General features: G+C 30.0%; 2 protein-coding genes across 2 annotated transcripts; one reads left to right on the top strand and one right to left on the bottom strand.

Annotated features, from left to right (window-relative positions):
- Positions 1–5,997: 5,997 nt before the first annotated feature.
- On the bottom strand, positions 5,998–9,275 carry LOC132743974 (putative inhibitor of apoptosis). The gene is made up of 4 exons (XM_060732573.1): positions 8,655–9,275; positions 7,794–8,340; positions 6,555–6,706; positions 5,998–6,054 (listed from the first exon to the last, which is right to left on the bottom strand). Exons 2-4 carry the CDS (start codon positions 8,170–8,172, stop codon positions 5,998–6,000), a joined length of 588 nt encoding a protein of 195 aa, XP_060588556.1. The 5' UTR covers positions 8,173–8,340; positions 8,655–9,275.
- A 6,409-nt stretch (positions 9,276–15,684) lies between these two features.
- LOC132743980 (baculoviral IAP repeat-containing protein 3-like) lies at positions 15,685–24,479 on the top strand. The gene is made up of 9 exons (XM_060732579.1): positions 15,685–15,793; positions 16,574–17,783; positions 18,088–18,239; positions 18,463–18,514; positions 18,796–18,945; positions 20,088–20,257; positions 23,423–23,594; positions 23,855–23,947; positions 24,249–24,479. Exons 2-9 carry the CDS (start codon positions 16,721–16,723, stop codon positions 24,437–24,439), a joined length of 2,043 nt encoding a protein of 680 aa, XP_060588562.1. The 5' UTR covers positions 15,685–15,793; positions 16,574–16,720; the 3' UTR covers positions 24,440–24,479.
- Positions 24,480–24,574: the final 95 nt, after the last annotated feature.

Genomic DNA, 24,574 nt, shown 5'->3' on the forward strand with positions numbered 1-24,574 from the left:
GGTACAATATTATTGTCGTTATAGCAAACAATTCCAGAAAAATAAAAGAACAGACATTATTTACCTATGGAATGTTACCCATATAATGCAAACGCTTTTAATGATTCTTTAAATTCTGAGATTTCAATATACGTATCAATCAATTAAGGAGAGCAGTGGCCTTGTGGTTAAGGTGTCTGCTTCTTAATCCAGGGATCATGGGTTGGAGCCCTACATCGTGTCACCACCATACTTCCTCATATGATACCAGTACAGGTTGGTTCCAGGAAGCGTACTTGAAAATGATCAATTTAATTTGCAAGAAGTTATTTCGCAATCGAGCTTAAATTAGTATTTTGAAACCAATCATTTAAAAACTTATAGAGTATTAATGGAAATTTTTGCATTAAAACTGCGCATGCAAACATATTTTTACGAAACAGAAAACGGATAAAATAACAAGAGCGCGCGCCGTTTTTGCGTTTTTTTAACATGAGTGACCTTACTGATATGACGACCTCAGTACTTTTATCATTGAAACATATAATTTTCAAATGCCATTGCAGAAGCACGTGAAAGGTATGACAAATCCGATTTCTTTATACGAAAAAAAACAGCTAAGAAACGCAGATGTGTACTTTTAAGCAAGAATACGATGTCGGATTTATTACATCCCTCTGCCAACGGGCTTGTGGTTAAAATGCGCCTCAGTGTTTCTGAAGATTTGAATGCCCAACCAAATTGAGCATTAACCTTGTTGTGTACTAATGCTTTCTGTGGCTAAAAACATAAAATGCTCAGTTACTTTTTTTTTTTGTTCAACTTATTTTCACATTTTACAACAAGGTACGTTGTACCGCACCACAAAGACAACGCGGCGGTTCAAAATTTTATAATCAATATATCTTTATAAGGCAACATAAATTTCTTTTCTAATTTGTATTATAAAACTTCACTTACAAAACATATTGTCTGTACTGTTATTAAAGAACAAAAGATATTTGACATATAATAAACAACATATAGTAAGCAACATAGGAGATAAATATATACATGTACATTTTACTCCTTGATAAAAATGTTGAATACAATGAAATATTTCAACAGGCTGATTTATTTCTTAAATACGTTATGAACGCTTTTATAAGTTTTATTTAAAGGCCCATTATGCTTAAGAAATGCTTTTTTTTATTTCTCAAAAGATTTTAATTTAAAAAGTGTACTTATATAGTATCCAAAAGTTACTCATTGGCCAATTACCGTAGTCGTCTTTTTCATCTGTTGCTGTTTGACTTTAAGTACAGTTATAGAGAATTAGTATTTTGTATGGAAGTAAAAATACTACTTTGTTTAGATTTTGCTACATTTATGACAAATTATTTCACATTCATCGCTTCTTTTAGCTTATTTTGTAAGGTAACAAACGTCTAACATTTGTCTAAAAACATGTTCTTCTTTTAAAGAATTAAAACAAGTATTCGTGTCTGAGGCATAATGTGCCTTTAATGATAAATATAATAAATCACTTTGTCACTTGAACAACTATTTTTTCACTCCATTTATCTGTCTATGTGATTGATACGTGACGGACAATTACCCACGTGATGTCATCGTGACATTGATTATATCCTGCATGAAGATTACACCGCCCTTTTCTTAATTTAATTACATTTTACATTAAGAACTGGTTTTAGATTTTATGTGAGTTATATGGATGTAAAAAAATATTTTTGTTGTTGCACGGTGTAATAAACAATAACACAAGTGTAGTCAATGAATTTCTATTACAATAATTTTAAATGATTTCAAGAAAGTATATCAAATCTATCGTGTTAAATACAAACCGGTGTGTAATCGCATTTGATTTATGTTTTTATTCTTCGTTCTATTTCGACTACATAAGATTTTAAAATTACCGGATACATGTTTTAACAAACTTTGTGCGGTATATGATCTGAATGGAAAAACTATTATCATAAAAAAGGGAGGGTTAAAGTTTAAAATAGACATGCGATTCCCCCGGGAAAAACAGTTAAAAACGCAGGCCCTAACGGGAGTCAAAAATTTTTATAAAATGTCAGTCCTCCCCATTTTAAATTTTTTTTGGTCAACTAAATTTGGTGGGAAATTTATTAATTTTTTTTTACATTTAACATGAAGAAAGATATTTAATATTGAATTTGGGGTACTTGTTTTTTAATTTTAAAAAAAAAACCCTACTTAATAGTAAAAATTTTTTTAAAACAAGTTTTTTTTGCACGTTTGAGCCCAAAACAATGTTTATGGGGTTTAATTTTATTGGGATAAAATTTTTTAAAATTTTTAAAATAAAGATACTACCTTTTTTTCATTTAAACACAATAAATTAATTTATTCAAAACTTACTGGTTTAACTTATAACAATAAAACAGCAACATAGGAGTATAACCAAAATTATTTGATTTCATATTGTGTATTTATTTAATTTTACTGCCGTACGCTAGGGGAGCTAACAAGTAAAATTTTATGACAATTTGAAAAATTTATATAAACTTTGAGAATGTTGAATAATTATTTGATTTGGAAAAGAATAATTAATGATTTTTATTCTTTATTCACATACCTAGTATTTTTAGCGACCATTTTAACTTGACGTTTATGTACTTGACATTTGACCTTTTTAACGCTTAATTAATAGTGGCCGTCCACTGGTTAAGACATTTTTTCCTACAAAACATTTAATTGTCTTAAGTAATTGAGCGGAAATCGATACGACTAACGAACAGACAAATGGACGGACGTTCTCACTGATTTGACGTTTGGAATTATTTCTTTGAAGCGTGTTTTCGATCTTTTAAACCCCCCAAACAAACTTTTGCCCCCAAATTAAGTTTTTATTTAAACCCCTTTTAAAAAAAATTTTTTTTTGGCCCCTAAAACTTAATTTTTGGGCGGGAATTTAAATTTAAAATGTAACCTTTTTACCCCGGGAAAAAATCCTTTTTATCAGGTGAATGGGCCCGAACAAGTGTTTAAAGAAAACAAACCCCAAAATACCCCATGGGCTTTTTTAAAAGTGTCCGTGACAAAATGGGCTCGTTAAAAAAGACAAAGATTTAAAAAAAATTGTGCAATTTCTTTAAACCTTATAAAGAAAACCCCGTCATGAAAAACCCCCATAGTTTTGGGTTTTGGGGACCCCCTGGACCCGACCAACCTGCGCATCCCCCAGTTTTTGGGTCAGGAAAACCCTGTGTTTGGGTATCAGTTTTTAAATTTTAAAAAGGTTTGTAAGTGAACAGCATGGATCCTGATCCAATTGCGCCCGGGTGGGCCCGGGTGGTCTGGATCCATGCTGGTCGCAAACGATTACGTTTGGGTTTTTGGGAAAGCGGGGGAAATTTTACAACAAATTTTTTAAAAATTATATTTAATTTTTTTTTAAAAGAAGTTTGGGATAGGGAAATACAACGTATATTTTTTGATTTTTAAAGTATAATTGCCGGGGCAGTCTGAAAAAGAAAGCCCTCAAATGTTCGGTCCTGCACGAACAGGCCTCAAAGGGAAAGTTTTTAAAAAAAATTCTGTATTTTGTTTAAAAATAAAAATATTAAAAACCTTTTTTTAAAAAAAGGGACCCATCTTATTCAATAGGGTTTAAATTTTTTCAAAGTTTCCGAAAAAATTTTTTCACAAACGATTTGTTTGCTCGTTTTAACTTATAATTTATTTCACTTTTTTTTTGATGGACCCCACTTTTTGGGCATCTCTGGAAATTTTTCACAAACCATACAATAAAGGGGATGCCTACATGGGGAGGATCAAAGCAAAACTTTGTTCTTTACAATTTTTTACTTTAAAAAAGAAAACCCTTTTTTTCAATGTTTCCAAATTTTCATTTGACGATAACTGCCCAAAAAAAAAGGGAAAAAAAATAAAATTTAAAAATTGACCAAAAATTAAATTTTACGATTTCAGTAAAAAGCTTCAAGTTTTTTTTCAGAAACATTTCAAAATATAAGTATTAACCTTTTTTGAGAAAAAAAAATTAAAAAATTGCAAAAAAATAAACTGATATTTTTCGGGCTTATGAAATTTAAAATTATAAAATTAAAAAAGGTAATAAAATAAAAGCCCAAGAATAAATTTTCCCCTTTTTAAACTTCAAAATTTTAAACGGGCAAGTGATAAACCAGTTAAATTTATTACCCGTTAGTTTTTTCTTTCCAGCTTTAAACCCGGGGGGGAATCTTTGATTGATCCCGTTTTTAAACATCAAAATTGGACCAAACCCTTGAAAAAATCCTATTAAAGAAAAATTTTGTTGATATTTAAATTTTAAAAAACCCAAATTTAAACAAAGAACCCTTTAAAAACCCTACCACTGATGAAAGTATGAAACCATATGTACCCGATTTTTATAAAAATGAACCCAAAAATTTAAAATTTTTGGGCCCTTTAAGGGATAAACCCAAAAACATTAGAATTTTCTTCCTTTCCGTAGCCCCAAAAATGTCCCAAAATGTTTCATTTTTATAAAGGGTTTTGGGAAAAAATTTTTTAAAACATTTAATTTCCTAAAAACCCAAACGGGCTTCCCCTTTTAAACAAATTTTTTTAACAAGGGATTTGTAATTTTAAATTCATCCAAAAAAATTTCTTAAAAGCTCTTTGAAAATTTTTTCCAACGTCAAAAGACTTTACTTTCCCTTTCCCCAACCCGTTTTTTTCATTTTCCTAGAAAAAATGTATTTTAGCAATTTAAGTTTGTTGGGAAAATAATAAAGTTCCCTTGCAATTAAAACCCGCTAAATAAAAATAAAATTATTGTGTTTTTTTGTTTTATGTTTTCCCTAACGGGGAAATAATTTATTTTATTATAGCATGTTTTACAATTTTCTTTTTATTGGGTTAAAACCCTTTATTTACACGACTGCTTTTCATTTTATGAATTTATTTTGGGCCTAAAAAAGGGTTTTTGCTGTATTTTTTTCAAAATTACAAGGCTTTGGTAGGTTATATGCCCATTATTTTAACCCTGTTAAAAAAATTTGAGAATAAAAAAATTTAAATTTAAAAGTACCATTTTTTTTCTTTTTAAATGATTAAATACCAAACCCCAGCTGTAAAAATATTAATTTTTTTCCCGAATTATTTTTGATGAAACGTTGCCGATTCTTTTATTTTCCCTTAATTTTGGACCGTCCCGGGGAAAAAATAGCAGTGGGCTTTAAACCCTTTTTCAATTTGACAATTTTTTTTTAACTTTTTGGAAACGGCCATGCAAGCAAAACAACGCAAACCCCACTTCAAAACCCGAAAAAATAAAAAAAAAAAGAATTTAAATAATTAATAAGGAAGTCTATAAAGTATTTTAAATTGGGTTTTTTAAATGGATTTCCAGATGTATTGAAAATTTTTGTAAAGAAAAGATATTAAAAAGTCAAAATAAAATTTTGGAAATAACATATTTCTAAAAATAAGTTAAAACAAAAAATTGTAAAAAATTAAAAACGTTTTAAAAAGTGATTTTTTAAAAAAAAAAAAAAGAACCTGGGAAAAAAAAAATCCCGAATTTGGAACTAAAGAAAATTTAATTTAGACGCCCAAATTGCAAAAGAAGAAAATTTTGAGCTTCCAAATTTGGGGAAAAAAGGATGACAAAATTTTTTGCTTTGTTTCTTTACAATGAAATGAAATGTAAAATGTTAAGAACTTTTTATTCATATACTAGTATTCATGTAAAAAGTAATAACATCATTATCAGACACAATGCCTTATGCGCATAGTTTTTTTTTTGAAACGATTGTGTGCAACGAAACCTATTTTCAGATATAAAACAAACAAGTAATATATTGCATCTTAGAAGACTGATAAGTTTTTCAAGACAACAAAATTAAAAAAACAAAGCTTGAACAAAATAAAAGTAAGGAGATAAACTGTTAAGTGAAAAAAGAAACACGTTGAATACATTGAAATACAAATTTTCAATACAGCAGGTACGTATATTAATATACGTACCTGAATACAGTAGCAAACCTACCTAGAGTTTGTGACTCTTTTTTTGTATTCACTATCGTGGGTACGAAGGTGTTTCTGTAAGTGAAGATGCAGAAAAAGTACGTTCTAGCAAGAATACATTTCTTAACACCGGAATGGACTCGGAATGCATCGCACAAAACGCGGACAAAAAGGGAAGATGGAGAAGAAATGGAAATTATCAAACAATATGAATACATACAATGTTTAATGCTATCACTATTTTAAACTGTAAATCATATTGAGAAACACGGAAGGAAGTGCTACCATTGGAATATGGAGGGAATGGAAAGTAAGCAGTGAACAAAAACTAATCTGAGCCCCAACAGGTTCAGTACGTACAAGGCACTGCGATTGAAATGTTTTTCCGGTTCTAATTGCTAAATAAAATAGGTTTACATATATAAGATGCTATTTAAATGTGATTTTGTCAAAAAGTCTTTAAAATATTGAATTATTGAATAAAGAAAATAATGCATGTTGTATATTTCATTTTGATTTACGTAGTTCAACTAATAATAAATCAGTTTGATAGATTCATTGCATTTGACATTTACCTTACATTCTTCAAGCCTAGTTTCACCGAGAAGAATCAGCAGATATGGGCACTGGTCAGAATGTCTAATATGTTCCTTGATTGGTTTCATATCTTCAGCAAAGTCTTTAATATTAATGCCACACGTGAAGCAGCGGATCGTGTCTCCAACGCCTGTAGTAAAGAGACTTGCTTTAGTTTTTTATTGTAATTGAAATAAGTGCACTATAGGGAAGAAATTTACATTGTACGAGCTTATAACTAAAATTGCTTTTAGACAAGAGCCACCGCCGGGCGGGGGCAACGCTCGACTTTTTACTTTTTCTAAAAACAAACAAAGAAACATTTGAACAAATCTTGTATTTCCTTTTTATAATTTTAACAGGTCTGTCTTGTCACATTAGTTTTGTCAAAGTATAAATCCTTTCAATATATATCCGCATGTGTATTACAGAAGAAAAATAGATATGTATACATATTTATATATAGACGCAATTATATATATTAATGCACAAATCAGTGAAAATTCAATAATTTAACGTTGAAGGTCAAGGTCATAAAAGGGCCAAGGTCATTTTTGAGATTAATATACATAAAGGTCTTGTCCTTAAGAATGTTCTGTTGTAATATGAAGTCAATGCATTCAATAATGACAAAGTTCCAGCCAGATACAGCAAAAAAAAATAAAAAAATTCACCTTCAAAGTCAAGGTCATTCATGGGTGAAGGTCAAAGTTAGTCTGATTTATTTAAAGGGATATCCTTGAAGATTATTATGGTCAAGTTTGAAGACAATCAATTTAAAAATAACAAAGTTATAGTCAATTATAGCAAGAACAAGCACAATTTGGACATTTGACCTTGAAAATCAAGGTCATTTATAGATGAAGGTCAATGTTAGTATAGTTTACTGCAAGGTATTGTCCCAAGGGTTGTTGTGGCCAAGTATAAAGAAAATACACCAAGAACTTAAAAAAGTTATAATCCATGTACAAGTTTTCGGACGGCAACGGCAACGCCACCAGGACTATAACAATACCTCTACTCATTTTTTTTTTTTTTTTTTTTTTCAAAAAAAAAAGTCGAGCTAAAAATGTTTTTACATTTCTAAAACATGTGGACCGTTGAATAGAAATAAATTTATCATGGTATGTACAAATTATTATATCATTGTTTAAATACTATCGGAAACTATAGATTTAACTTTCTTTAAAGTTTCTTATTGGAAACAAAAAAAAACACTATATTTATTAACATGTTACCAGTGTAAAAGAATCCAGCTTGGTTTAGAGACTTTGCATCTGGTTTCCGTCCTCCCCAATTTTGGAACGTCAACAGCCTTTTATCATGATCCTTATAACTTTCATATTGAACTTCAGAGGGAACTTTTGACGACAGATTATCAACATCAAAAATATTTGAATCATTTATTGTTATAGCAGGAGCTGGTAATGTTTCATTGTTAACAACTTTACAAATAGGTAAAGTATAGTCGTGATCGTAAGGAATTGGACAAATGTAGGCATTGGTTGGTTCTGGAACGATGTTTCTACATAAATTGTGTTGAAACTGTCCATGTGTTTCTGATATGAGCGTTTCAAGTACCGTTTTATTCATTTTATAGTTTAGAGATCTGTTCATGTGTATTAAATGCCTTACAATTTGGCTTTACTTATTTTTTACTAAATCATTTTCGTTATTCAGCGAACACTTGTGCTGCTGACATTGTTAATTATAATATGATATCGTTGATTATTTGTTGCACAGTACAATGTTTCCATGTACAACTCTCCATGTAAACTGCATCACCTGATGACAAAAATCAAATACATGATTGATCACAAGACAAAACAATATTATTCAAATTGTATAAAGTGTTTTAAACTTTCAACTGACACTTGATTGTTATCAGTAACTAAATGTGTCAATAGTGCAATTCTTATTTTGGCTGAAAAAGAAACACTCAAATGTAAAATGATGTACATTTATTTGTCCATATACAAAGGTTTTGTGAGATGTTTGTAATAAATCATAATTATGCTGTATCTATATATTTTACGAAAAAGTATCTGTGTTTTAGACCAATTTTATAACAAACTGAAAAATAAAAAATATAAACCTACCTTTTCAAATTTCTGCTGAATAAAATGTACTCGTATAATGTTTCGCCTTACACATGCATTTTAATTTAATTTAATATTGATGATTTAACACAGTCCCCCACCATTATTTAATATATCCTGAAAAATAAATCATAGTTTCGTATACCATGTTCGTTTGAATACCTTATTAAAATGTTATGAGCCAACATAATACATCAAAGTTTGTAAACATACTATATTGGCAAATGCTCAAATGATTAAATCCAATGTTGAAGGCAACGTATAAACTATAAATATCTTATATAATATCAGATGTATATTTTACAATGACATAAAATGGATTTTATGTTTTATTGTTTACGTTGGCAAGCGTCCACGAAATACATTTACGAATCTCTACATTATTGTGTATTATTTTTCAAAGAAAACATTGGATTTAAGTTTAAGAAAAGTCATTTGATCTATCAAATGGTAGGGGATTCATACAGAAAGCAACACAAAATCGTCAGACAGTTGACCTTCAATAGTGATATTGAACGTGCAAAGCAGCTACATGTACACAGGTTCTGCACAATGCCTTGTTTTGGTAAGTATTTGAATTTTGAAGAAAATACTGCAAGGGTATAGGATTTAAAGGGCGGACACGAACGGACTGACTGACACGACACAATAGCGCACAATGGAAATATTTGCCATTATTTATGAGAAATAGAACTTGAAGAAGGCGGCTTACTTTTCTCTCTAGGCATAGGTAGGATTCGAACCAAATATTATATTAATAGTGATTGACGCCTCGGTATTTTTCAATTAAAGTTATTACTCAGTCAAATTTGGATGGGAATGATTATTAAGATAGATTTGTGCATATTATCAATGTAACAAACGTTATTAACTGATTACAAGTCGCTTTTGTTCTGAAGCACATTATTGCTTCTTGTTGGCAATTAGATTAAAATAAATTTGAAGATTCCGAGTGCTCGGCTTTCTTCTCTCACTCGTGTTGACTATCAAATAAGGTCTAGACATTGTACTAAGGTCAAGGAGTCGTTGATACACGAAGGATGATCAAAAATTAACCGGACTTTGTAGATGATTCTTTACCTGTTTAAAGCATTAACATAAAAAAAACCACAAAAGACATAAATTGGAATCTTTCCCCTAAATGATTAAAAATTACCAACAAGAAATATTAACAAATAAAAAAGTTATGATGTTATTGGCGTGTACATGTAAAGCAATGCGGCCCACGGTAAAACTTTAAAAGTTGACGTTAACAATGTCACCAGCGTATTGTCTTTAACGGAGCAGCTTTTTACTCATTCATGAAGTAGGCCAATACGTGTTCCACATCTTGTTGCTGTTGATCATACATATAGAGGCAGTGGATCCACCGCGATATATATATGTTCAAGTCGGTATTATATTGCATTGTAATAGATTGATGATGCTAAAGAGTTCCTGTAATGAGCAAACTTCTGTCATTTTCTGTAAATTGATTGCTGGACAAAGCTCACATGCAATAGCTATATTTTGTTTTACATAATATAATTACCTGAATGATAATATATCATACATACGAGAAAACAAAAGAACAATACAACTAACTAAGAACAAAAGTGTCAATATTTTAAAATAGATAAAACGTATAGCCGGTTTTGAACCGTGACTGTTATATTGTTGACACAATTTCACCATAAAACTACTACGTAAAGAAATGAAATAATATACACACTATTTTTATCCAAGAATATTATATATGTAGTTAATGCATTAACAATTATTATTTTAAAATCATTAGTTAGAGATGACTGCATCGTCCCTTAGCTATGACAATGTCCACAGTCAATCGACTGTCTGTTTCAACGTCTCGGCGATTGATGTCACCAACGTCCTTGAAAATTTCTAATTTCTGCTTCTCCCTTATTTTATTCTCCATTTCTCTAACACCATTTCTTTATCGCTTATGCTAATAAAAACTATTCCTAGAACTTGATATCCATCATCGTTTCTACTTTTAAACAGTTTCTTGCCTTACTTTTTACATACGTTTCCTTTAGATCGATTTTCGAGAAATTCCGACGATATACTTTTAACGCGAGGATATTTTAACAAGTGATGTTTGCATCTAAATGTGTCAAATTGTAATATATAAGAGTCATAAAGCGCCTGATGTCAGCGCAAATTTACGCACTGCACCGGGTGTGCGTAACCAAGGTTTTTAAATTCACTGTAACGGACAAGCTATTTACGTTATCATATTAGATATAGCATCAGTTTATAGGCATTATTTTCCGATTAAGTGTGATAAAAATAAGTGGGGTAAATCTAAAATAAGTAAATCTTTATTTTCGACATGATACATAAATTTTATTATTGTAATGTTTTTTATTTTACATTTGTCCTTTAAAGGAATACTCAGACAAATTAATTACAAGAATATTAAAATGATCCTATGTACTCCAATCACGCTAGAACGACATTTTATAAAGCCCAACCCTGTATTTCTGTATAAATTCTATATATTTTGCGTTTGAAGCGTAAATATATATGTGCATGTTGAACAAAATTTAGACGCTGACAGAATCACCAAGTGGTTTTAAAACAAGTCATGTAACATGAACAAACCCTGGAAGTTACAATAACAGATATTGTGGATATTGTATGATTGAAACAAGTCATTCATTTGACATGTTCTTTAACGTTTCTAGAGTGCACTGTGACAACTATTGTGAAATCTTATCGCTCTAACCTGACCCGCGTGTGTCAAGATAGGAAAGCGCCATTTTATTCTTTATAAAGTGAAAAGTTTTGTTCCTGTGACAGTTTATTGTATTCAATTAGAGGACATTTACAGAATAACGAATGAAAAATTCAAAACGGAGAAATTAGAATTTTGCCTGTGTCTCCCTTTAAGGGTAAGTAATTATTTTGTGTCCTTCCGCATCTTAGGTCCACTCCTGAAAGATTAAATTTTTGTTTATTTCTTTATATGTCAGACAGACATATCTTATTTTGTACTGTAAGTTTTCCATTTGATTTGTTAATTGTTTATCTATTTTCTAATTTCTATACAAGAGTGGTATTTGATCTATGCTTATTAATTTTTATATGAATTATTCATCATGAAATTTGTCAAAACCTATTATTAGTTAATATTTGTCTACCATTATATTTGAGTACTTATTTGATTAATGCATTAAAACATTTCTATTGTTTGTGCCTTATCTCTGAACAAAATCAATTTTGACATAATTTACTTCCGAGTTTGAGATAATTACACTTAGCAAGTCCGGGCCACTTTTTGCGCCGTAAATAAAATGCAAGGGCAAAACCGAAGTTTATTTATTTATTACTTTCCCGAAGGCTGGTGGCATTTAATATAGAGTTACGTGGGTCAAAAATCGCAGTCAATGGAAAGGTAGACAAATATTCTAAAGAATTAAAATTTGGTCATTGTTTATCAATAATTTCTCTGATATAACGTTACATGTAATTTGAATAACTTGGGTCAATACCTTGTCAAAAATACACGTGCTAAGCTACGCTTTATTACTTTTGTAAAACTTAGTCTTGATATAAGTGCAATTAAAAGAAGCTGTTTATTGTTAAAACAATTGCACTTACACAGATGCTGTAATACACCTACCATAATACACTGCTGACAAGAATGTAATGAGTAAAATGTTATAAATAGTTCTCACGCCAGATTTATATAATTGATTAATACTAATCAATATAATAGTCTTAAAGAAACGACCAAAACTGAGCTTCTCAAAGTGGTGTGTTCACACGGAGGATTAAGATACCCGTAAGAAGTTCTTTTAGCACATAGTGGATTTTTGTATTGTCTTAATTAGTGCAATATCTGTACGTTTTGGCATCATGTAGATAACTATAATATGTTGAGTCTCCAGTGCAAAATAGTTTCATTAGTCGATCGACAGATTTTACCATTTCAAATAAGCATCGGATTACACAGTGAAAAAAATATAGTTTTTTGTTGTTGCCATGACAATAAGTGATGACTATGTCATTTAATGTGTTTAAGAATATACATTTTAATATAAGTCATTTAGTTCAGTTCAAAATATTATTTTTAGAACAAAATATTTAAAATCATATTTTATCATGTGTGTTGACACGGGAAAGTGCTAGTTTCTATTTTATTGCCTACCATGTTATTGCTAAAACACATGGGACATAATTTATCTCCTACGGGTTTGGACATGACACTGTTGTTGCTTACTGGTATAGTAGTCTTGGGTATCTTATCATTTTAAAATGTTGAGTTTGAACTCGTGTCAATTTTTAAAATTAGTTTTTACTAGTTTTTGTTCTGTTTAAGTTTATAGACAGTTTGGAACTAATTTTAACCACTCAAATATCTGCTTCCTGGAAGGAACCTGTACTGTTGTCACTGTGAAAATATGGCTGTGACAAAGACGCCTTCGTTTATTTCCTATTTATTTTGATTTGTTTGTGTAAAAATGTAATTATTTTTGATATAAGATGGACTGAAACAATAAAATCATTTCTATGTATTCTGTCATGTATAGAACTAAATTTCAGCTGAAAAATAATAATATAAGTTAGCTGATTATTATCTACAGAGCCCCTAAGGTGACATTTTCCACACTTTTTTCCCGGAACTTAATTCGTTGAAATATTAATTCGTTTTAACGAAATATTAATTCGTGATTGGGAAATATTATTTCGTAATTACGGATTATTAATTCGTATTTTACGAAATATAAATTCGTAATTACGAAAATTTAATTCGTTTCTACGAAATATTATTTCGTTCCTACGAAATATTATTTCGTAATTACGAAATATTATTTCGTAGAAACGAAATGTTATTTCGTAAATACGAACTAATAATTCGTTATTACGAAATAATATTTCGTAAAAACGAGTTAAATTTTTGATAATGTTTATAATGAAGGCCTCGAAACTTATAAGGCATGTAAATGCAATATAAATAGTGCTTTGTTTCTTAACACTTTTGTAATTGCCTGTCAATAGCGTTGCCTCCACAGCCGTGATAGTACACGCGCTAGGAAAATTTTGTTAAAATGTGGGTCCTGCGCTTCAAATCCATCGTTTTGTCGATGTTATTGAGTTTTGAAATAAAATATTATGTTTTTTTTATGATCGCACGGTGCCCATACATAAATTGTAAGGAAATATACTTTTTTTAAAAATTGATTAGATTAGTGAAAATTTGGAGCCTCCCCCCACCCTTTTAGTTTTACTAATGTATATAATGAAAGAAATTAATAATATAGCATGTTCGTTTTTTAAAGATTTCGTAAAAACGAAGTAATATTTCGTAATTACGAATTAATATTTCGTAAAAACGAATTAATATTTCGTAAAAACGAATTAATTTTTCGTAAAAACGAATTAACATTTCGTAATAACGAATTATTATTTTATAATAACGAAATAATGTTTCGTAATGACGAATTATGATTTCATAAAAACGAATTAAATGCCGGAGAAAAAATGTCGAAAATGTCACGGCTCCGTAATTATCAAGATTTGTGTAGTGCATAAAAGATTTTGTAATCATAAGACGAAACAGGAAGTTTTCACTGAATCAAACATTAAGATTTGGAACATATATAGGTAAAGGTTTATTTTCTTTTAATACTGGTATATAAATAATGTTTGTTTATTGTTGTTGTTATTGTTGTTATTGATCCTTTTTTTCTTTTTCTTTTTTCTTTTTGTTTTGTTGTTGTTGTTGTTTTTTATTGTTGTTTTTAGGGTGGGTTGTTTTGTTTTGTTTTTTCTTCTCTTTGTTTCTGTCCTATTGTTTTTTTTCTAGTTTCTTTTCTTTTTCATTTTTTTACCGAACAATGTATGAAATAATTGATTTAGATAATGACTGAATGATTAACAAATTAAATTTAGATTTTGAACATAAAAACTGAATTCCATATCGCAAAATTAAGACAAAGTAAGGAAACTGTACTAAAATGGCAACAAACGATTAACCTCACAAACGTTATGTTGATATTTATTGTTTTGAGGATTTTTTTCTTATTTCGTTTAATAAGTATGCATTATAAACTTGAAAATTAAATTTATCATTTAATAATGAATGTACATATAAGCATGTCACATTACCTGTTGTCAAGCAAATTCGAGGTTTCAGAATTATTTCTCAAATAAAAATGAACAATTTATCTAAAGTTAAGCCTTCTTTCTTCCATCAAGTATATGTATTTTTTGTTTAAAAAGGCATTGTGTTCTTAAGTATTTATTTATATCATTTATTATCATTTTGCTCACCTCACACAAGCCAGACATCGTACATACTTTCAAGTAATCGTCAGTATTTAAACATTTAGCTACGAATTCAGAAATACTGAGTGATATTACATACATAATTTGACTGATTTAACTTGAAATATCCTAACTTTGACTGTCACGTCAGTCGGCTAATTTAAAAACAGATATCATGTTAAGGTCAAGCCTATTGGAATTACTTTGGTATAGAAAATATATTTTTAATGTAAACCGACCTTATTTTATAAATAAACCTTCACAGTCATTTGACATAAGATTATACTATCACGACTATTTACTATGGATTAAGTAGCATTTGAACAAAGAAGGAAAAGATTTTAGTGCTCTCCTTTTAAATGTTAAGAATATAGAAGTCTGATGAAAACGATTTAAAGCTGTAAACCAAATTATTACTTGTTTAACCAAACACCTCTTGTCCACTAGCATAATATTCTTTTGAGATAAAAACAACATATTGTACTGAGAATCAATAGTCAATACCAGCCCATCATTATTTCATTCAGTGTATTTATAAAACGATGTTTCGATACATCCTTTATTTTATTTTCCTTACTAACAAGCACGCTCAATAGATTCATTGTGTATTATGTTAATCTTACATTGAAAAATATCTCAAATTGATGCTTTCGTTTTTATTTATCTCCAATTATTTGATAGTTATTATTATATCTCTATTATTTATTCTGTACGCTACGCTAGTGTCTATATGTAAATAAATAAACTGCGTCTGGTTAACAATTGAGCGCTTGCTCAGATCATATCAGATAACAACTGTACACGTAAATACGAAACAGGAAGTAATAATGATTTTAACAAAGGAAAAGTTTGGCTATTCGGTTTCGGTAAGCAATTTGATTTATAAAGAAAAGAGTAGCCCTTCATATTTAATAACTTTACAGTAAACTACAGTAAACTATCATTCAAACTAAAGTAAATCTAAATAATAATATACTGTGAAGAAAACGTAAACAACAAGGAATAGGGTAATAAATTGAGAGTTTATCTTAGTTAAATAAATGCTTTAAAACGTATCATTTCATTGTTAAAATTCAAATAAATTGTAGAAATATTTCGTTTGAAATTAGTATTTCATTTGTTATGGTTGTAAAATCTTTCACAAGATTAACTCTGTCAGCTGACTATAGAGATTGACCTAATTAACGGTAAGGGAGATAAATGTTTTATGGTCTCTGTTCGATCAAATTCTATAAATTTGCTCCCTTTTCAATTGTTTTGATTTGAGATATTACGTTTTCTTATAAATAAGATTTTACGTGTTCGAACGTTAATGTTTCTGATGTAAAACAACACAAAAGTGGAAAACTAGAACTTTTTTTATCTCAAAATGATTAGGTTTAAGAAGTATGTCTAACTAACTGTGTACTTAAACATGTTATTCATAAATATCACACATGGCATTTGTGATCAAAAGTATTTTGCATATCGTACGTAATATATTATCAAAATGATTTTATTTAAGATTTCAGAATGAAAGGCTTTTTAATGCCATGACATACATGTCTAAAGGTAAAGCAAAATACTTAAATGTTCTTTTCGTGATCATTTGCTTAATCTGAAATTAAATTTTACCTTTATAATTTATGTCTATAACTTATTTGCAGATTCACAAGTTGCTCAATCATATAGAAAAAGTAATAAAAGGAAGCATAACAGGGAAAAGATAATTGACTACGAGATATAACCTTTATTTTTATCTTTATATTCTGTGAGACATTTCTATTTGATTAGCACTAGTCAATCTCAAAGAAATGTATGGTGGTTCGATAAACAAAAATAGAAGTTTGCGTAAAATAGAGAGGGCAGAAAGCAAACATAATGATGGAACTAATAGATCTATTGACAGATGTCAAAAACGAACTGGAGAAAACCGTGCCACTGTGCTTAAAATTATTTCCAGAGAGTTAAATCCTGAAAATCTATTGTTTTCTCTTCAACAGTTGCCTGAACGTTTTCCTGGGGGAATATTTTTATTTAATTTGGAAATGTCATATATCTTTTTAAATCCGCCAAGCAATTTTTTACACACATTAGAAAACACATTATCAAGTCAACAAAAAAGCATTTCTGAACTGTTTAAAGTGTACAGTACATGCAAAACTGTTTTGGTTTATCGGAATACAAAAGGTAATTTTCTTATATTACCGAAAAATGTTTATTTCAAATCAATATTCAAACAACTAGGTGAAAGAATGGATATTTATCCACAGCCGATCATTTACCTTGACGATATTATCAAAGGGGAAAGCCATAATGAATCTTATGCCTTATGTGAAGACTGTTCTAAAGAAAAAAAATCTGCACCTACATTATTATCATGCAATCATATGGAAATTCATAGCAATGCAAGTAAAACGAAAGATAAGAAAGAGCATAATATTTCACTGAAACTAACAAAAGAGAAGTTGTTCAACAGCATTAAGAAAGTTCCAACAACTCGTTTTTCAAAAAATATTCCGAAATTTCCGAAGCAGGTGACACCAAACGGTAAAACTGCTAAAGTATATCCATCGTTTACCGATCAATATAAATTGCCGGTGCAACAAGTAACTGACGAATCGGAAGGTGAACAAGTGATTTCCAGCGACCATTCAACTATGTTTCAAGCTGACATTTCTTATGGTCTTGATCAAGGGTCTAGAAGCTATTATAACCGTAATAATTCCAACGCACAGTCAGCACAAGGAAGATCACATGCTCCGCCTAGACATCCAAATTATGCCAATTGCATTGCGAGGTTTCTATCATTCGAAAGATGGACACACACACGTCCAGACTCAAGAACATTGAGTGAAGCCGGATTTTTCTTTACAAGTAGGTCGCCAAGTTTTATTATATCAAAAATATTTGTCTTTTCGAATCATTGATTGTACCCTACTACTGAAGATCAATACGTTTGAGCGTTGCAATTCATTTTTTCCTTATGAACATTGTCAAATACATGTAATCAGTTTATCTTGTCAAATGAATTGGGTATACTAAATGTATGCCTTCACCGTGTGTCACATTCATGCAACATTATAAAAGATTAAAAAGAAAACTTTAAGAAACTATCCCTAAATTGTACACAGTTGTAAGAATAAGAAAGAAAAACATTTACAAATTGATATATTTTCAGATGACAGCGATCTAGTTCGTTGCTTCCAATGTGGTATTGGGCTCAAAGACTTTTCAGAAGAGGACGACCCAATGTTAGAGCATGTTCGGCATTCTAAAAACTGTCCCTTTCTTCCAGAAATTCTAGGTGAGGCAGGCCTAGCTAGTTATCAGGTATGGAAACATTCTTGAACTACATCACGTTTGATCATTTAAAACATAATTTGTTTAATATTATTTAAAGTTGCTTAGATTAAAATTGCACAGTAATTGTGACATTTTTATACCAAATACATGCAAAACCTGTCAAACGAAAAAAATTGACATTGTTGTTTGACGTATTGTCATCATTATAATAATAAACATGTATGTAAACTATATCTAAATTATATCGTAGGCACGTCTTCAAGCAACCGATCCTGAATATAATCGCCAACAACAATGGACACGTAAGGTTTTAATTAAATATAATAACAATAATGTCAGCTCTTTATAATAATATATTTTAGTGTCATAAGTAAAATTTTATGATAAAAAAAATAATGGTATTGTTTTATAAAAGAAAAACCCATCTATCAAAATATTCATAAAGATGCAAATAAAGCATCATTTATTAAGGGTAATACATTTGTTACATCAAAATTGTATAACAACTAAAGACTACCACCTGGTCTGGAACTAATAAACTCACTTATTTCAATATAACATCTATATCTGTTTTCTATAATAGAGATACAAAGTGGTTCAGCACCGCGGAGGTCAGAAATTCGGCACCCAGAGTATCGAACAATAGAAGCCCGTCTTAGATCTTTCACAAACTGGCCGCAGCATTTAACACAAACTCCTCAACAATTAGCAGAGGCAGGGCTTTATTACACCGGTAAAAGATCAATTAACTTCAAATAAATATAGACTTAATCGTATTTACATTGGTACATAGAAGTACAATTGTCTAATGCTTTTTGTTGCGTACCAAATACTGTACAAAATCAAAGGGCTGCAAGCTCTTTTCTGTATAAGTTTATTTTCATGTACTAAAATTCATCTTGCAGGGCATTAAAGTTTGATACATACGGCATTTTGCATGACTAGAGTTGCATCAAAAATCATTTATGTTCATTTTTTATGACAGCCACACTTTATCCTTGCATATTGTGGCTACTTCCTTGACAAAGACACTTAAAAAAATAATTGCCTCGACTGAGATTTGAACCCCAGACCTCTCACACACTAAACGAGCGCGTTACCCAATTGCACCAAAGGGAAGTTATTCGAGAAAAAAAACCTGAATACAATCAAGTAATTCTAAATTTAGTATTTCCATTGCATTTCGGGTGGTAATCCTTATTAATTTCGAGATATTTCGCTCACGATAAACATGTTGTTTAACATTGATGTAAATTACTTAGCGAACATCTTCTCGTCAAAACAGTCCGACATGTATATATTCCACTACACGCGACAGTCAGATTTGTCTGAAGTATTCGGTAATCAACATCGCTAAAAATAGCACTTTCATTGATTAAAATCATATTCATCCGCGTATTTGTGATTGTGCATTTATTGACAATTCTATAAGCCAATCCTACTTTTAAACTTTAAATGCGTTGTGATTTGTTGGATCCGTATAACAAAATAAAAATATTTCCTTCTTTTAAATCGCTAGTTATAAGGTGTTTTGAGACCTCCTTGTTGTTAGGTTTGTCGTTAAGCGCTGTGTCAGAGATTGAATGTCTGATTTGTATTTCCTGATCTTTGATCAGAAAATACAAAAACAAAGAAAATGAATAATATAAACAAGAACAAATTGATATTGACATGGTTATTAATACCTCAACCTGTATTTCTGAAATATAAGATAAGTGAACGTTATCCATATAGTATTACACAATCACGCTTGTAAGAAGCATACATAACAGTATAAAATACATTTTCAAATAGCCTCTATGAAAACAATGCTTATGTAAAAAACATCATAATTTTTAAAGTCGAAAGTTCGCTGACATTATTATGCTGTACTAGGTTTTGAAGACCAGGTACGTTGCTTTGCTTGTGACGGAGGATTACGACGTTGGGATCCTGAGGACGATCCTTGGACAGAACATTGTCGCTGGTTCCCGGCTTGTCCATTTGCTTTGGAACAGAAGGGAGAACAATTTATAGCTCTGGTACAAGCTTCTGTTGAGAACCAGGCATGTATTTTTCATCACGTTTAATGTGATATCAGTGTTACGTATAGAATCGAGTTACTTTTAAACGTATTATTACTTGCTATGAAATAGCGATAGTTATAATTTATGACACATTCGATAACAAATAAATCTTCACTGTATGTGTATACTCGACATTTTGTGGCAACATAAGTTTTCAGATACTCGTTTGGTATGAAATGAATAAGACAAAGCTTCAAAGCGAGAAATTATAATACATAACACTATAATTATTATATATATGTATCTATTCAACCTATGAATCTTAATAGAGTACTATAATATTGTACAGTTATAAAAAAGGTCTCTTTTTTGGTACAAAGGACACAATGTTATGCGTGTTATTTTTATGAAATGCATTTTTTGCCTGTGTAACTGCAAATAATTTGTCTTTACAAGTCAATATTTCTTGTTAATCGGATGCAATCCATCCGGAAACGCTTAGTTAAAAGTAGGAAATATTAACTACCAAGTCAAGTCAAAGAGTTTATTGGCATAAACATTTTACACGTTCATCGCCAAAGTTTATGAATGGCGGTTTATAATTTAACATAAAACATTGAATATACAATTACAATTTTTGTAATAAATACATGTACAAAATATACATAATATTTAAGTACAGAAAAGTATGGTGATGGATTTAACATAGCTACATAATTACAGGAAAATAACAGTGAAACACAAAAAAAACAACCTTGATTTTCAGAATAATATTGTTTGAAAATAATGAGAAAAAAATCTTAACAGAAAACTAGACAGTATTTCTTTTTTCAAATGATAAGTGAATATATTTAGCTAATTTTATTATAACGTTTTTAGAAGAAGAAGTCATTATACTTTTAAATTTGTTTATATTTGGCCAAGTATAATAGTATCTTGGTAAATAAAGTGCTCTTAAATCAGAATAAAATGGACATACCAATAACAGATGATACTCATTTTCAACAACTTTCATATTAAATTTCACACATAATATATTGTTTCTATCTTTATTTCCGAAGCGACCTTCCTCTAAAGCTAATCTATGAGCCGAACATCTAAATCTTGAAAGGGATTTTCTATGTTTATCATGTGTTATGATACTAAGATATTTTTCATAACCAAAATCAGTTTTAATTTCTTTATTAACTTCTAATTTTCTAGATACACGCAGTTCAGCTAACCAATTTTACATATTTTGATCTTTAATACGTTGTATAATACTATTTACTTGAGAATTATTTAATACTAAGTTTGGATCCCACAAATACTGTAAACCAAGCGAATTTAACAAACGTTTTACATTTAATGTCCAGGCATTGACTAAATTATCATTCTAGTCTTTTAAATACATACTTTTATACATATGTGTACCTGGGGTTTTCCTAATTCTAGACCAAAATTTTATTATTCTGATATTACGAATGACTGATAATGGAAATTTACACAATTCTCCATAAACGGCAATATTTGTTGTTTGTTGACCAACTTCTAAAATCTGTTTAAGGAACTTAAGATAAACGCGCTCTATGTCTGGACTATTATGAAAACCCCAAATTTCACATCCATATGTCAATATTGGTAAAACCATTGATTCAAAAAGTTTAATTTCTTCAGTAACATCAAGATTAACTACATCAAAAAGAGAATTCAGTGAATGCAATGCCTTTGTCGCTTGATGGGACAATACCTTTTTAGTTTGATAGTAGCTTCCATTTGCTGATAATGTGACACCTAATTAAGTAAATTTTTGTACAACCTTAGTTTTTTCATTATTATAAAAGAACTCAACATTATCATTCCTGTTGCCGGTTTTAAAAACCATTGTGACAGTCTTATCAACATTTACAGTAAGTCCCCATTCAGTACAATATTGGTTTAATTTGTTAAGAAGTAATTGTAAACCTTCCTGTCTATGAGAAAATAAAACGGTATCATCGGCAAATAATAACAAAAATATCTGCAATTCATCAAGAGTAAAAACATCAACTGCTTCATTCTCCATAAAATCATTCATATCATTGACGAATAATATAAATAGAAGAGAAGAAAGGGATTCTCCCTGTTTAACGCCCAAAATCAAAAAAATCCGTTAGTGACCCAGAAGCGCGAACACATAATGTTCACTATACATACTTTGCAATATTTTGATAATCTTACAAGAAATTCCATAAGTTATCATTTTATACCAAATTCCATTTCTGTAAACAAGGTCAAATGCCTTTTGAAAATCAACAAATGCTGAAAAAAACCTTTTTTCTTTTTTCATGTTTAATTATTTTGTTAATGATAGATGTCAATACAAAGACACACTCTACAGTTGATTTACCGGTTATAAACCCAAATTGATTATCAGTAAATATATTATTGCAGTCAGCCCACTTACGTATACGTGTATCAAGTAAAATTGAAAAAAGCTTAGAAAAAATACTTGTCAGAGTTATTGTCCGATAATTGTTTGCATCATTCAAATTACCTTATTTGGGAACAGGAATAATAAAACCTTTAGTCCAGGGTTCGGGATATTCACCGGAAGAGAAAATAAAATTGAAAAGCTTACATAAAGAAGGTGCAAGAATAAATATACATTCTATAAACATTTCTGCAATCAAATTATCTTCTCCTCCACTTTTACCTACTTTAAGTGCTGATATTGCTTTTATAATGTCATCTACAGTAAAATCTTTATCAAGTTCTTCAATATTAATATCATTATTATTTTGAGATATATCTTCTTCCACATGATCACTCATATATACATTTTCATTAGCATATAAAGATTTAAAATGGTTAAAAAATCTTCTTTTGAAATACACGTCTCTTTATTATTGAGGTTGCCCTGTAGCTAATCTATGCATTTTTTTCTCTGTTCAATATTAAATTTAGTAGTACCAGGAAATTTACCTTTCTCATCTCCTGCGATTATGTTAGGTATAGTAAATTACCTACACTTTTGCAAAAAGACAAACGTTACGCTTATTCTCACCTAACAAAATGGTTTACATAATTCATGTATGTCAATTAGCAACCCGTCTAGATTGACGTTTGTAAGATAATGAGCCGCACTAAATACTGAAATACTGAAGGTTGCTTCTTTCGTCTTGTGCAAAACCATCATGATAATTTAACTGAAATTTGATTGTAACGATAATTCATCCTTTACAGAGTTTTGGTGCAAATGCTGATGCGGATCAAGATATAACATCAGCGATGGCACTGCTAAGATTAAAGGAATCAGCTTTTGAATCTGTAATGGGTCAGCATAAAACAACTTGTCTTGAAATGGGATATACAGAGGACATTATAAAAGAATCTATTCGAGAACTTTTAGATCGAGGTAATTTATTGTCTTGTGAATAGATAAACTATAGTTAATCAATTTTAGCAGGAAATTATATTCAAATATTATACTAATTCCCGTTCATGCAGGGCACCCAACTTGAATTATTCTGTCTTGAAAAGTAATTGTATGATTGTTTGACTGCATTTTTCAAATATTGGGCTGGTGAATAACGTTACTCTCCGTTGAATATTTTAACTAAAATATTTTACATGTATTTATAATTCTGCTGAAAAATTTCATAAATTCAACTACAGGACAAGAGAAACCAACGCTTGAGGAGATAATTGTCTTGATAGATGTAATAAGAGAAAGAAATTGTATTAAAAATCAGACAGCAAGTGCAATCGGTTGGTATTTTTTTGATATTTTGAATTAAATGGTTATTTGCAAAACAACTGGAGATTTCTTTTGAGGTTTAATTGTTTCCTTTTGTATATTGTGTTTTCGTTGGAGACAGTATGTTCGCTTCTTAAAATAATTGCCATTTAATGTTACAGCAAATAAATTACACAAAGTACTAAATAAAACAATTACTGCTAACTTTATATCATCAATTTCTTAATCAAGAGAAGTTGATTAAACAGTTAAATTGTTTCTTTAAAGGTGGTCTTTATTTCATGTTAGAACAATAGTTGATTTTCTTTCCAGAATCACCTTCTGCGGAAAATCAGCGGCTCAAAAGTATGGTTTATTGCATGATATGTCACACGAACACTGTCAATGCTTTGTTTTTACCATGCACACATCATGAGGTATGCATGGCATGTGCTGATCCTATTGACAAATGTCCTGTTTGTTACAGAGGAATACAAGAGAAAATTCGCACTTTTATGGTGTGAGCATTGTCGATTAGTGCAAATAAACTTTCTTTAAAAAATATTTGGGCTTGTTAATTAATTCTGCTTTTCCAATATCATCGATTCACATAATTGTACAATTTTATATATATACATTTTTTCTGATCAATCAAATAT

Source organism: Ruditapes philippinarum, unplaced genomic scaffold, assembly GCF_026571515.1.
Source record: "Ruditapes philippinarum isolate M1 unplaced genomic scaffold, ASM2657151v2 ctg108_1_1_1_1, whole genome shotgun sequence".
Lineage (NCBI taxonomy): Eukaryota > Metazoa > Mollusca > Bivalvia > Venerida > Veneridae > Ruditapes > Ruditapes philippinarum.

Bases quoted from the DNA above. Each gene is read 5' to 3' on its own strand.
- LOC132743974 (XM_060732573.1), bottom strand. From the start codon at position 8,172: ATGAACAGATCTCTAAACTATAAAATGAATAAAACGGTACTTGAAACG. The intron at 6,707-7,793 runs GTAACATGTTAA...TCTTTACTACAG, and splicing joins AGCTGGATTCTTTTACACTG to GCGTTGGAGACACGATCCGC. The intron at 6,055-6,554 runs GTAAATGTCAAA...CTTCACTTACAG, and splicing joins CTAGGCTTGAAGAATGTAAG to AAACACCTTCGTACCCACGA.
- LOC132743980 (XM_060732579.1), top strand. From the start codon at position 16,721: ATGTATGGTGGTTCGATAAACAAAAATAGAAGTTTGCGTAAAATAGAG. The intron at 18,946-20,087 runs GTAAAAGATCAA...ATGCTGTACTAG, and splicing joins GGCAGGGCTTTATTACACCG to GTTTTGAAGACCAGGTACGT. The intron at 20,258-23,422 runs GCATGTATTTTT...CATCCTTTACAG, and splicing joins AAGCTTCTGTTGAGAACCAG to AGTTTTGGTGCAAATGCTGA.